General features: G+C 38.6%; 1 protein-coding gene across 6 annotated transcripts in view; it reads left to right on the top strand.

Moving 5' to 3' along the window:
* cep192 (centrosomal protein 192) overlaps window positions 1–15,555 on the top strand; it is a 222,195-nt gene that overhangs the window by 75,626 nt on the left and 131,014 nt on the right. For all 6 annotated transcript variants that reach the window (XM_063059701.1, XM_063059694.1, XM_063059687.1 and 3 more), the window contains 3 exons: window positions 5,221–5,424; window positions 13,004–13,130; window positions 14,612–14,739. In XM_063059701.1, coding sequence (XP_062915771.1) covers window positions 5,221–5,424; window positions 13,004–13,130; window positions 14,612–14,739 — 459 coding nt within the window. The remainder of the gene's footprint in view (window positions 1–5,220; window positions 5,425–13,003; window positions 13,131–14,611; window positions 14,740–15,555) is intronic.

Genomic DNA, 15,555 nt, shown 5'->3' with positions numbered 1-15,555 from the left:
CATCAAGAATAATCAGCATCCTTTGGTGTTACTGCTTCGTATCTTCTATCCAGCATTAGGGTAAAAAAAAATAGCCTAATTATGCCGCGTGATCAAGAGATGACGCCAAACGTTGTCGGGAAGCGGCAAAGAGAGGGAGAGAACAAGAACTGGATGAGGCCAGGGCTGCACGACTCCAGGATCAAAGAAGCAGGACAGAAAAAATGAGAAAAGAAGAGACAGAGGAGGAGAGGCATGCATGTATCCAGGATCAGAGACAAACAACAAACAGCTGAAGAGATGAAAGGGCTGCATGTCTCCAGAATGACAATAAGAGGCACAAGGGTGGCAGAACAACACTCACAACACGCTGGAGGAACTCAGCAAGTTGGGCAGCATCCGTGGAAATGATTGGTCAACGTTTTGGGCTGGACCCCTTCGTCTGGACTGAAGAGGGAGGAGACAGAGGCCCTATAAAGGAGGTGGGGAGAGGGTGGGAAGGAGAAGGCTGGTAGGTGCCAGGTGAAAAACCAATAAGGGGAAAGATAAAAGGGTGGGGGAGGGGATAGGCAGGAAAGGTGAAGAAGGAATAGGGGAAAACACAATGGGTAATAGAAGGAGATGGAACCATGAGGGAGGTGATAGGCAGCTGGGGGAGGGGGCAGAGTGAAACAGGGTTGGGGGGAAGGGAGGGGGAGGGAATTACCGGAAGTTACAAAATTCAGCATTTATGCCCAGGGGCTGGAGACTTCCCGACGGTATATGAGGTTTTGCTCCTCCAACCTGAGTTTACCTTCATCATGGCAGTAGAGGAGGGTATGCATGGACATATCTGAATGGGAATGTGAAGCGGAGTTGAAGTGGGTGGCAACCGGGAGATCCTGTCTGTTGTGGCGGATGGAGCGGAGATGCTCGACGAAGCGGTTCCTCAGTCTGCGTTGGGTTTCACCGATGCAGAGGAGGCCGCACCAGATGCAATAGATGACCCCAACAGACTCACAAGTGAAGTGCTGCCTCACCTGGAAGGACTGTTATGGGCCTTGAATGGTGGTAAGAGAGCAGGTGTAGGGACAGGTGTAGCACTTACGCTTACAGGGATAAGTGCCGGGTGGGAGATCCATGGAGAGGGACGTGTGGACCAGGGAGTTGTGGAGGGAACGATCCCTGTGGAAAGCAGAGAGGGGTGGAGAGGGAAAGATGTTTTTAGTGGTGGGGTCCTGTTGAAGGTGGCGGAAGTTGCGGAGCATAATGTGCTGGATCCGGAGGCTGGTGGGGTTGTAGGTGAGGACAAGGGGAACTCTATCCCTGTTGTGGTGACAGGAGGATGGGGTGAGGGCCGAAGTGCGGGAAATGGAGGAGATGCGGGTGAGGGCATCATTGATGACAGCAGAAGGGAAACCATGATCCTTAAAGAAAGAGGACATTTGAGATGTCCTGGATGGCAGATAAGCCAGAAATGATGCCATCAAAAATGTTCTTCGTTAAACGAGGAGGAGCTATATTTGCTTTGCTACGTGTCGTTCTTCTTTAATAAAACTAAGGTTTACTACTTCAGTTTCCAAAGCAAAGGAATACCGATAACGTTCAGGAAAATTTAATGTTCATTCTAGTCACATCAGACTGCACTGCCCTTCTCTCAAATGGTGCCCCAACGGGTCACCCCATTGTATAGTAAGTATTGAGAATCCTAATTCACAAAGATAAGTTGTTGCAAATGGAATTAAAGCTTGTATAGCTTGCTTTACAATGCCGAATAGGCTTCTCTCAAGAAGCACTGGAATTATCTAAGGGTTTTTGAGTTAACTCCAATTGTAGTACATTTTTTGTCCTAAGAACAATGAGTTCAGCTTTGGCTAGATCTACATCTTTGATACAATTTGTATCAGAAAGAAAAGGATTGCAGATCTATGGTTCAACTTTAATACCATCAGGATGGAAATAACTTTTGAAAGTGTTCTGAAGTGTCTCTTCAAAGAAATTGACAGAAAATTTTCTATCTCAACTCCATCTTGGTAAAGCACTTCCTCCAGCATTTGAAAGTTTGCAAAGATGTCAGCCTCTACTCTCTTCTTCCATATCGGCAGCTTAGACAAGAATGCTTGTAACTTTTCAGTACTATCCATAGTGGTCACTTCAGAACCTTGAAAGATTTATTTCATTCATATGGCTGAAAATGTCTGCTAGGTAAGGCAACCCATTGATACAATACTTTTTTTTTCCAAACTGTTCCAAGAGTGGGTTTTCTTGTTCTTTTAGAAAAAGTGAAGCTTCTGTCCTTAGTTTGAATGTGCTTCAAGACTTGCCCTCTTAAAGCCATTGAACTTCTGTGTAGTAGAGAAGCACTTTATATTCTGTACTTATTTCTTGACACAGTCTTTTTAAAAATGCGGTTATTCAGAGATCTTCTAATAAAATTGATGACTTTTATGGCTGCTGACATAACTTCTTTGAGGGTTAAGAGTTTTTGTTGCCGGTGCATGTCTGTGTAGGGGGTGGGGGGCCAGAAGAAACAACAATAAGTGATGACTAATTTAGCAAAAATGTATTACCAAGGATCACAGGAGCTCCATCTGTGCTTAAAGTATGACGTTTTCCTTTCCAGTCAAGCTTTCTATTTGGCAAAAAAAGTACTTTTTTAGCATTTCGAAAACGGCCTTTGTACTTTCCAAAAGAGGCACTCAAATTCTTTGGCTTCAGCATGCGCATAATGAATAAGCATTGAGAAATGGCTGTAGTTTCATCCAGTTGCATACTGACTGAGAGTTGTGAGGCTGCCAATTCCTCAATGACCTGCTTCAAAATGTTAAATGAAATATCAACTATTCTAGAACATATCACATTATTTGATCAGGGAATCGCTTCCATTTTGTTCCTGTTCCAGTCCACAAACCAGCTGAACAATCTCCAGTGCATATGGCTTAACTAACTTCTCTCCAATAGTGTTGAGTTTCTTTTGTTTGGAAATATGGTAAGCACCTTAATAGGATGCTTCAAGAGAAGGTTTTTGTGAAACGGCAAATCCAAGTTTTAAAAGTGTTCCAACTTTTTCAAATTCAGTTTTCTTCGCATGAAAAACAACCCACATCTTTAGATGCATTTTCAGGAGGAACAGATGTGAAGTGCTCTTTCAGTTTTGCTGGGTTCATTCTTCCATTTGTAAGCATTTTCCCACACAATAAACACTGGCTTTTGTGGCTCATCACATCCTTTAATGCCAATGAAACCACTTGTTTCCGTCATACTTTTTTACGACATTTCAATTTAAATTAGGTCTGCAAAAAATATAAATAGTAAAATAAGACGGGCCTTACAAAGTTTTAAGACTTTTGATGGCTTTTAGATACTCTGAAAGATGCAATGATTATAGCTGTAGCTCAGGCGTGGTGTCCTTCCTGGAATTTGACTATTGTTGCGCATGGAATTGCATGGTATTACATAAGACCCCGTGGCCTTACGAAGAGATAACAATTCGCATTTCAACTGTCCAGTTTTACAAAACTTTAACAAACAATAAAAGTGACTCACCTGCTTTGACCCATTGATCAACAAGCAGTTGTAGATGGGGAATAATGCAGAGTAACGTAGATGTCTGGGTCACAAATGCGAGGACATGCAACTTCAGCATGCAGGGCTGCCCAGTAGTTGGCCAGGTGCATTACACGAGTGTCTGCATACAGAAAGACTGTAATCACGTTGGATCTGGAAGCAGATCTAACAACTACCATGTTTTTGAAGTAGTGATGAGCATGCCATAAATGATATTTTGAGATATTTGTAACAACTTGTAATGTGATATGAAAATATCTTTTGTTTCTATTGGTAACAAAGTCACTGGTACTGTTAATACTACTGTTTGTTGCCTACATTCATAATTGAAGGAAATGCTAAATTTCAGTTAGAGGTTAGTGAAAATGAAGATGTAAATTTTTTTCCCATCCATGTTGACAGATGCCCACGTAATCTCTCTGTGGATCCCAGGAAGAGAACCCTGATTTAGATAATAACATGCTGAACTGATCAGCAAATTTGTGGGTGACACCAAGACTGGGAACAGCAAGAGAGACTATCCATGTTTACAGTGGAATTTGGACTAGATGAGAAAATTGGCTGTAAAATGACAGATGGAATTTAATGCAGACAAGTGTGAGGTGTTGTACCTTGGCATTACGAAGCAGAGTAGGCCATGCAGTGAATGGTGGGGGACTGAGGTGTATGGTAGAACAAGGAGATCCTTGAAAACAACATCACAGGTAGATAGGATCATGTTGGGATGTTATACTGAAGTTGTGTAAGACTTCAATGAGTTTGAATTTGGAGTATTGTGTGCAGTTCTGATCACCTACCTACTGAAAAGATACCAATAAGCTTGAAGAGAAAATTTTACAAGGATGTTGTCGGTTCCTGAGGACCTTTGTGACAGGAAAATGTTGAATAGTTTAGACTTCATTTTCTGGAGCGCGGAGAATAAGGGGTTATGCAAAACTATGAAGGTTATAGATGGGGTAAATAGATGCAGGCTTTTCCCCTGAGGCTGCGTTACACAGGAACTAAAGCTCGTAAGTTTAGGCTGAAAGATAAAGTATTTAGTGGGAACTTCAGGGGAAACTTCTTCGCTGTGAATGTGGAATGAGCTGCCAGACAAGGTTATGGATGCAACTCTAATTGCAAATTTTTAAGAGATGTTTGAATGGGTATGTGGCTGAAAGTAGGATGGAGAGGTATGTTGTAGGTGGAGTTAGATGGGGCAAGGAAGAAAAACAAATTGCCAAGGACTGGATGAACTGAACAGCCTGTTCCTGTGCTGCAGTGCCCTATGACTAATTCTAAATCCATGCCTGTGTATTTCTCGCAATACCATGTGCTTTAATTTTGCTCATTAATTTTTTAAGTTGGGTAAAATTAAAGGCCTTCTGAAAATCCAAATACACCACACTAACTGGTTTTCCCTTCTCTGTTCTATCAGTTATATTAAAAGTGTGCCAAATTCTAAAAGCTTTCCACTGCTAAGAGTAAAGGTTTTTTGTTTTTTTTTTACAGCAAAGTATCTGCATATTTTGAACACAGTAATGCAAATATATCAGTGTATCCACTGGCAAAATTACCTAATTGTAAAAGCTACAATCATTATTGTTCAGTATCTGAGCAAAGTTAGAATTCGATCAACTTTTGGCAAAGTGCAAAATGCGAAGTTTCTCATTAATCTAAGTTTATTATCTCATTAATTTAAGTGTTTGTTTGCAGGAAGATAAAATGAATATGATTACTGGTGAGTCATTTGGAAATGATTCATGGAAGATGCCTTCTAATGTGAAATTGGAAGTATCGCCAGCAACATCTGACTTTGTGCAAGATCAAAGTTGCCTTCAGCTCACTCTGGGAGAGTTCTTTAGTGAAAGATCAGAGGCTCTTGGATGTCTTGGGGAAAAAAACAGTGACATAAAACGGGTTAGTTCCATATTCAACTGCTACAATCGCCATTAATTCTAGTTTTATTTCTCTTTTTCTTTTTCAATCTTTTTTATTAAGTTTTGAATTGATAAACATAACGATAATGATACAAAGAGATCGGGATTACATTAATAACGGTTAACGTATACAGACACAGACTCAGAGTAATATATGTAATTTAATTTAAGCCTCCCAATCTCTTAATAACTGAACATGAAAAAGATTCAAAAAAATTTTTACAAAGTAAAGTCCCCTTACACTTTAAAAAACAACAGCAAAAAAAAAACCAAAACACAACAAAACAAAGGCTGGCAGCCATGTTTCATCGGTTAAAATCATTATTTGTCATTAACTCCGCTCCTCCATACAAAAAAGTTATTGAAAAGGATTCGGAAAAGGTCAGCTTACATCATATGAAAATGTTGAATAAATGGCCTCCAAGTTTCTTCAAATTTAACTGAAGAGGATGGATAGTACCCCTCCTAACTTAAACATGTTACGGTTTGGGAAAACCATTGAAATGTAGTAGGGGGATTAGAATCTTTCCATTTAAATAAAATGGATCTGCTGGTTGTTAATGTAACAAATGCAATCAAAGGGCAAGCTGAAGGGGATAAATGACTAGAGTCCATCATTGGTAATCCAAAAATTGTAGTGATAGGATGAGGTTGTAAATCAAGACGCAGAACTAATGAAATAATATCAAAAATATCTTTCCAATATTTTTCCAAAAGAGGGCAAGACCAGAACATATGTGTCAAGGAAGCTACCTCAGAATTACATCTGTCACAGATAGGATTTATATGGCAATAAAAACGAGCTAACTTATCCTTAGATATATGGGCCCTATGAACCACCTTAAATTGTATCAAAGCATGTCCAGCACACATTGAAGAGGTGTTAACTAGTTGGAGAATTTTCTCCCATTTCTCTATAGGTAAAGATACCTGAAGTTCTCTTTCCCATTCATTCTTAATTTTATCAGATATTCTTAATTTTATCAGATGTACCTAGACGTATTTTTGTAAATAAATCATAAATAATTGCTAATTAAACTCTTCTGATAGGCGTTTAAACCTAAATTTTTTTCTGTAATTTCAGTTTGATGCAGTATCGGAAAAGTAGGTAAAATAACATTCAAAAAGTTTCTGATCTGTAAATACCTGAAAAAATGTGATCTAGGCAAATTATATTTATTGGACAACTTCAAAAGTCATGAGACAATTATCCATAAATAAATCACGAAAACATCCCTTCCTTTTCCATTTTAAAATAAAAGCTTGATCAGTCCTGGATGGTTGGAAGAAAAAATTGGATATAATTGGACTTGATAGGATAAATTTATTCAATCCAAAAAATTTACGAAATTGAAACCATATTCGTATTGTATGTTTAGTTTTTGGATTAATCGTTTTGTTTATTCAGTTTAGTAAGTGCAAAGGGAAGCGAACCCCCTAAAACAGAAGCCAATGAGAACCCCTGTACAGACTCGCACTCGAGGTTCGCCCATCGTGAACATTGAATTTCATCCAAATCTTGTGTCCAGAATGTTAGATATTGGATATTAATTGCCCAATAATAGAATCTAAAGTTCAGCAATGCCAAACTGCCATACTTTATTGATTTCTGTAAGTATTTCTTACTTAACCTAGGATTTTTATTCTGCCATATGTATGAAGAAATTTTAGAATCAATAGTATCAAAAAAGGATTGAGAGATGAAGATTAGTACTGTCTGAAATAGATTCAGAAATTTAGGTAAAATAATCATCTTAATAGCATTAATTCAACCAATCAATGATAAGGACAATGGGGACTCTTTAGTAGGCAGTTGTTTAACATGATCAATTAAGGGTAAAAAGTTAGCTTTAAATAGATCCTTGTGCTTCTTAGTAACTTTAACACCCAAATAAGTAAAATAATCGGTAACCAGTCTAAATGGTGATTGTCTATAGATTGGAACTTGCATATTTAATGGTAAAAGCACACTCTTATTAAGATTCAATTTATAACCAGAAAAGTCATATTACTGCAGGCAGGAGGAAATCTGCAGATGCTGGAATTTCAAGCAACACACAAAAGTTGCTGGTGAACGCAGCAGGCCAGGCAACATCTATAGGAAGAGGTACAGTCGATGTTTTGGGCGGAGACCCTTTGTCAGGACAAACTGAAAGAAGAGCTGGTAAGAGAGTTGGAAGTGGGAGGGGGATGGGGAGATCCAAAATGATAGGAGAAGACAGGAGGGGGAGGGATGGAGCCAAGAGCTGGACAGGTGATTGGCAAAAGGGATATGAGAGGATCATGGGACAGGAGGTCTGGGAGAAAGAAGGGGGGGGGAGCCCAGAGGATGGGCAATAACAGATGGGTACGAGGGGGAGGTGTGGCATTAACAGAAGTTAGAGAAATCAGTGTTCATGCCATCAGGTTGGAGGCTACCCAGACAGAATATAAGGTGGTGTTCCTCTAACCTGAGTGTGGCTTCATCTTTACAGTAGAGGAGGCTGTGGATAGACACATCGGAATGGGATGTGGAATTAAAATGTATGGCCACTGGGAGATCCTGCTTTCTCTGGCGGACAGAGCGTAGGTGTTCAGCAAAGCGGTCTCCCAGTCTGCGTCGGGTCTCGCCAATATATAGAAGGCCGCATCGGGAGCACCGGACGCAGTATATCACCCCAGCCGACTCACAGGCGAAGGGTCGCTTTTGTTTCTCCCTCGGCCTCCCGTCCCATGATCCTCTCATATCCCTTTTGCCAATCAGCTGTCCAGCTCTTGGCTCCATCCCTCCCCCTCCTGTCTTCTCCTATCATTTTGGATCTCCCCCTCCCACTTCCAAATCTCTTACCAGCTCTTCTTCAGTTCGTCCTGACGAAGGGTCTCGGCCCGAAACGTCGACTGTACCTCTTCCTAGAGATGCTGCCTGGCCTGCTGCATTCACCAGCAACTTTTATGTGTGTTGCGTATTACTGCAGGGATGGATTTCTCTGAGTTAGCGATATATAGTAACAGGTCATCTGCATATAGTGATACCTTATGCGTCCCATTCCCACGAATAATGCCAGATATATTGGGTGAATCATGAAGAGCGATGCTGTCTAAGTTGCATGCCATCTTGGTCAATGTTTCCCATCCACTACATAATGTACTGGGTGGGCACAGGAGTACATTCAGCCAGAGACTCATTCCTCTAAGATGCAGCACAGAGCGTCATAGGAAGTCATTCCTGCCTGTGGCCATCAAACTTTACAGCTCCTCCCTTGGAGGGTCAGTCACCCTGAGTCGATAGGCTGGTCCTGGATTTATTTGATAATTTACTGGCATAATTTACATATTACTATTTATTATTTATGATGCAACTGTAACGAAAACCAGTTTCCCCCGGGATCAATAAAGTATGACTATGATTGCCAAGGGCTCCAAGGCAATGTCATACAGTAAAGGGCTTAAAGGACAGCCCTGATTATTGGTAAGTACAGAAGCCAAAGGTATATATATGATATGTCAATTTAATCCACGATATGAATTTTGGGCTAAAGTTAAATTTCTCAAGAATGTTAAATAAATATTTCCATTCAACTCTATCAAACACCTTCTCGGCGTCAAGCAAAATAACACATTCTGGAGTTTGAGATGAAGAAGTATATACAATGTTCATTAACCTCCTAACATTAAAATACGAGTAATGATTTTTAATAAACCCTCTCTGGTCGTCAGAGACAATTTGTGGCAATATATTTTCCAATCTAATAGCTAATATTTTGGAAAAGATCTTGGAGTCCACATTGAACAAGGATATAGGTCTATATGAAGCACATTCAGTGGGGTCTTTATCTTTTTTAGGAATTAAAGAAATAGATGCTTCATCAAAGGATTGTGGTAATTTCTCTACAAATAAGATTCTACATAACCAAGGAGAAAGTAGATTTGAAAACAGATTTAAAAAATTCTACTGTATACCCATCCAGACCGGGTGCTTTACCAGAATTCATCGAATAAATTGCTTTCTTTATTTCTTCTTCCGTAATGGGTCCGTCTCGTGCTAAACATTCATTGTGGTAATTTTGGAATATTAAATTTCCTTAAAAATTCATGCATTATGGTAGAATTGTCAGGAAATTCTGATTGGTATAAAGAGGTATAGAATTCTTGAAAAGATTTATTAATTTCATGGTCAACCGTCAAAATACCATCCGGTTTACGAACTTTAATAATCTGACGGTTAGCTGAAGCAGCTTTCAATTGGTTGGGCAGTAATTTACCAGATTTATCACCATGTAATTATATAAAATTGACTCTTAGTTTTAAGTAATTGATCTTCAGTTGGGGATGTTAATAACAAACTGTTGCATCTGAAGTTCAACTCTCTTTTTATAAAACTCCAGATTAGGAGCAGCAGAATACTTTTTATCAATTTCTTTAATCTTATCAACCAATGTACATGTTTTATTATTAATTCATTTTTTCAATCCAGCAGAATATGAAATAATTTGCTCATGGATATATACTTTAAAAGTATCCCATAATCTCACTGGAAATTTCTTCGGTAAAGTTAGTTGAAAAGAAAAAGACAATCTGTTCTTTAATTAAGTTAACAAAGTTTAAATCCTGAAGCAGAGTAGAATTGTACCGCCATTGTCTAGCACTGAAAGTTACATCAGTTAATTTGATTGATAGTTTTCAGGGCGCATGATCAGAGATGGCATTTGCATCGTACTCACAAGCTGTAACAGACGAAACTAATCGAGAGTGGATTAAAAAAAAAAGGTTATCAATTCTAGAGTAATTATGATATACATGAGAAAAGAGTGAGAACTCTTTATCGTTAGGATCTTAAAACCACCAAACTTCTAAAATTCTGGAGGCAGCTAAAAAGCAATTAATAAAAATAGCAGTTTTGTTTGGAAGTACCTGATTGGGCACAGACCTGTCCATCAACTGATTCAGGCAACAGTTAAAATCTCAGCCTGTTATCAACAGATAGTCATTTAAATTAGGAAGAGATGCAAATAAATGCTTAAAGAATTCAGGATAGTCAGTATTTGGTGCATAGATATTAACCATGACAACTTTTTAGTTATAAAGTAAACCAGTAATTAACAGAAATCTACCATTCAGGTCTGAGATTGTTTCATAGTGAACAGATGAAATTGAAGAGACTATAAAAATGGACTCCTTACACCTTAGCTTATGAGTTGGAATGAAATTGTTAGTTTTTCCAAAACCAAAAAAAACGCTGATTATCCTCCTTCCTCACATGACTTTCCTGGGCAAAGATAATTTGAGCATTCAATCTATGAAAAACTTTAAAAATCTTCTTCTGTTTAATCGAATGATTCAAACCATTCGTATTCCATGAAACAAAGTTAATAATAATATCCATTTTACTTGAATAAGCCATATGGTATGCAAAGGGTTAACCTTACTGCATAGGAAATTGATGAATCAGGAAGAGGGAAAAAGGTTTAAAGGGGAAACAGAAGTTACGACAATTCAGACATATTTGTAGTTTCAGATCAGCCCAGGTGAAAAAAAACTAAACTAAAAATAGCCCCACCCACCACCCACAAAAGACTTCTCTTGGGGCACTAGATGGAGTAAGTTGCATTTTGGCTTTGCTCTGTTCATTTTTCAATCTTTTTACCACCCTTTTACTATCTATATTGAAGTGTTTATAGCACTTTTATATGCTTGGACCTTGATTTTTAATCGCTGGAAATGGATACCAGAGGGGAAAAAGGCATCAGCCGAAAGCAAGGAAGCGGGTAATGGAAATGGAAGGAGAGAAGGTGATCCTAAACAGTCTCAGCTCACTTTGGAGGCTATGTCGAAGCTCCTGGATGATAAATTCGATAAAAGATTTTCTACTTTGGAAGTATTGTTAAAGGAGATCAAAGGTAGACTGGGAGCACTTAAGCGTGAGAGTGAAAAACAACAACAACAAATTTCCGAACTCGATGAAGCTGGTAGACAGAGAGATCATAGACTGGATTTGTTGGAAAAGAAATTCACTTCGACCACTCAAACATTGGAACGGTATAAAGTTAAGATTATTGACCTGGAAAGTCGCAGTCGTAGACAGAATTTGCGAATAACAGGACTCCGTAAAGACATTGACTGGTGACCTTACTAAATTCTTTTCTCAATTTTTAATGGATGTGTTCGGCTCTGAAGTTTTTTCTACTCCCCCTATACCTGACCGTGTTCATCAGACTTTAAGAGCAAAACCTCCTAAAGAGTTGAAGCCTCGACCTGTTATACTCCAATTCCACTATGTGCATAGCAAGGAGCATTTAATTTGAATTGCCCGTCGGAAAGGGGTTATTGAACACGGAGACCTCAAGTTTTGTCTACAGTACTGAGGTAATGCGAGAAAGATCGCTTTTTAAACCAGTGATGTCCGAGCTCTATCAAAGAAAGTTCCAACCAACTCTGCTATTTCCACTTCGCCTAGGGGTTATTCTGCCTGTTAAATCACATAAATGGTTTAAATCCGTGGATGAAGCTCATCAATTCCTTGAGGATCAATGTTTAATAAATTTACTGTTTCTTCATGTCTGTAATCATTTGCTTTATAAGTTAATAACCAGTTTATAGGTCTGGACTTAAGTTTGAAGAATTTTGCCCTTGGTTTGATAATATTCGTACTTTGTTTTGGAGTATGAATGTTTATCGTGCTTTTATGTTAAAGTTTTTTTCCTTTATTATTTTATCTTATTATTTTCAATTGTTCGTTTTTGAAAATAGTTAAGAATCTGATTCGGTGGTTGTTTTTTCTTCCTGAAATATTAGTAAGATTGTACTCTGTTTCACTTTCCAAGATCTCACCTTTCAAAGTGTTTTGCAAACGGCTGTTTTTTTTAAACATTTGTTTGGTGTTTTTTATGGCATTCTTTTCTCAATGTTTTGACTGTGGGTGGTATTTTGCATTCTTTTCAATTTTGGAGATTTGCCTTCAAGGGAGATGGGGGTAGGGGAGTTTCTAGATAGCTTTCTGGCTGTTTCTTTTTTAAGTAGAACTTTGATTACTTGGATAATTTAGGTAAACAAGACATCCTTGTGAAATAGTGGGAGGGTATTGTCTAAATTAAAAGGACACATTTGAACACCTGTTTATATATGTTGCTAAAGATGTATTTTGGTAAAATTTCATGAAATTCAACTGCTTTAAGTTGTGTACATAGCGCAATACATCATGAAACCAGCTCTCACTGCTTCAGGGAGGTAGTCAAGTACCCTAAATATTCTTTTCTTTCCCTCCTTCCCATTGGGCAGAAGATATAGAAGACTGAAAGCACATACCACCGGTCTTAAGGACAGCTTCTATCCTGCTGTCATAATGAGTGGTTCCATTGTACAATAAACTGGGCTGTTCTCCTCACAATGTGCTTGACATAGCCTGCATCTTATTTGTATGTCTGCACTGCTGTTTTGTAACTATAGCACTTATTCTGCATTATGTTGTTGCTTTTCCTTTGTATTGATGTGATGCAGTGATCTGTATGGGTGGCATACAAAATATTTTTTCTCTGTACTATAATACATATGACAATAATAAACCAATTTACCAAATTTCCTAGCCTTCGTTTGGATATTCCATAACATCACCAAAACACGGAACACCAGTACCTTTAATTCAACCTACTGATTTGTCAGAAATCCAGGAAGAAGGCAGACAGTTGTGCAGTGGTGACACACTTCGGTCAGGTAAAATAAAACTAAGCTTTTCTTTATGCATTTTAAAAATACTGTAATATGCATGTGATAAAATTTTTAAAATTTGGTACAAATAGGTGATAATTGTGTCCCAGGTGCATTGTGCTCTGGTTGGACTGCATTGCATGGACTCCAAGAAGTACGCACTTTGGAAGGTCATATGCAGATACACTAGAAAATACCAATGAGATTTTTGTACAAATGACCCAAGGTTACAGTGGAGGGGTTTGGTTCTTAGAAAACAATCAATATCACAATTTTTTTGTAATGCAAAGCCACATCATCTGTGCATGAATAGAATGGAAAAAAGCTACTTTTTCTCTAGAAATTCTGTGAGCGAATTTTATTCCTGATCTCAAGTTTTTGAATAGTGATTTGTGAATTCTGTAATGGTGATTTCTATTGCCCAATAGGGCATAACAGGGACTGTCTGTGCAGAAGATTTAGAAGTAACCGAATTGAGCAATTGAAATAAGTTTTGCAAAGAGAAAAAGTTTCTTCTGGGAGGATTATTCATAACAGATAAATGTCATCTAAAATTATTCAGGAGTGATACTTAGAAACGCTTAAAAAGAAAAAGTATGGAGTTCTCACATCCAAACTACTGTTTGGAGTTGTAGATGGGTTGGTAATTTTAAAACCGTTACTTATTCAGTTACTGATATTTCTTTGATAGAGTTGATATTGAGATTAGCTGTGATTTAATTCAATGGTGAACAGGATTCTGGGTCAGAGAAATTGAATCCTGTTTCAATAAAAAGCGTTCAGGAGATGAGGCTTAAGCTTTTCGATTGCTTCTTGGAAGGTAGGTAGTACTGGCAGAGCAACATTTATTATCCATGCCAAGTAGTCCTGAGACCACTTGAGAATCAAGTTGAATAACTTTCATCATTCTACCAATGTTCTTTTGGTGGATTAATTAAACACCTTGCTATTACGAAATAGATGCTGTTGCTAGACTGAATAAAGCTTGCTTAGAATAAGTATTAAAAATTCCAATACAAGGTCAAAGAGACCCAATGAGTAGCTGACCTTCAAGATGTAGAAAGCAGCCAGACTTGAGAACTTCTGCAGCTCTGGAGATTGGACTTTTGGATATTGAGGGAAATTCAGCTGTTCCTCATTTGCGTATGTATCTAATTGAGACATGTTTAACTGGCTGAAGGTTTTTGTAGTGCTAACTGTATTCTCCATTTGACTAGTGGGAAAATTACACAAAACTTGATATTAACATTAAACTGCTTTCTAAAGCAGTTTTATTAAATTTAATTTGGAAACTTGAAATTGTTGACTTGTTTTAAATTGTCAAATAATCTGTTTTCACTAGGTTAATTGCTAAGTAGTTCTGTATTGCCTGATAAACATTTCACTTGTTTATTGTTTGAAACATATGACCAACAAACAATATTGCACTGAAGCAGCTGTTTGTTCATGATACGTAATGATGCATTGAAGTATTCATTTTCATGCAGAAAATCTGGATCAAACGCTCAATGGAACTCCAACAGAGAATTCAACTACATTTCTGGTTGATAAGCAAAAAGAAAATCACAGCTTGAACAAAGGACTAAGTTTAAATATGCAACAGACTGAAAGTATGGTCAGTGACGTTTGCTTTTGAGTCTTGAATAATTAACTTCGGTTTAAATCCGATAGACAATAGGTGCAGGAGGAGGCCATTTGGCCCTTCGAGCCAGCACCGCCATTCACTGTGATCATGGCTGATCATCCACAATCAGTATCCAGTTCCTGCCTTATCCCCATAACCTTTGATTCCGTTATCTTTAAGAGCTCTATCCATCTCTTTCTCGAAAGCATCCAGAGACTTGGCCTCCACAGCCTTCTGGGGCAAAGCATTCCATATATCCACCACTCTCTGGGTGAAGAAGTTTTTCCTCAACTCCGTTCTAGATGGCTTACCCCTTATTCTTAAACTGTGGCCTCTGGTTCTGGTCTCACCCATCAGTGTGAACATGCCTCCTGCCTCCAGCGTGTCCAATCCCTTAATAATCTTATATGTTGCAATAAGATCCCCTCTCAGCCATCTAAATTCCAGAGTACACAAGCCCAGTCGCTCCAATCTTTCGACATATGACAGTCTCGCCACCCCGGGAATTAACCTTGTGAACCTACGCTGCACTCCCTCAATAGCAAGAATGTCCTTCCTCAAATTTGGAGACCAAAACTGCACACAGTACTCCAGGTGTGGTCTCACCAGGGCCCTGTATAGCTGCAGAAGGACCTCTTTGCTCTTATACTCAATTCCCCTTGTTATGAAGGCCAGCATGCCATTAGCTTTCTTCACGGCCTGCTGTACTTGCATGCTTGCTTTCAGTGTCTGATATACAAGAACACCTAGATCTCGTTGTACTTCCCCTTTTCCGAACTTGACTCCATTTAGATAATAATCTGCCTT

This window comes from Mobula hypostoma, chromosome 1 (assembly GCF_963921235.1).
Source record: "Mobula hypostoma chromosome 1, sMobHyp1.1, whole genome shotgun sequence".
Taxonomy (NCBI): Eukaryota; Metazoa; Chordata; class Chondrichthyes; order Myliobatiformes; family Myliobatidae; genus Mobula; species Mobula hypostoma.
Note: the sequence above shows the minus strand (reverse complement) of the source record. Positions and strands in the feature narration are given on the sequence as shown.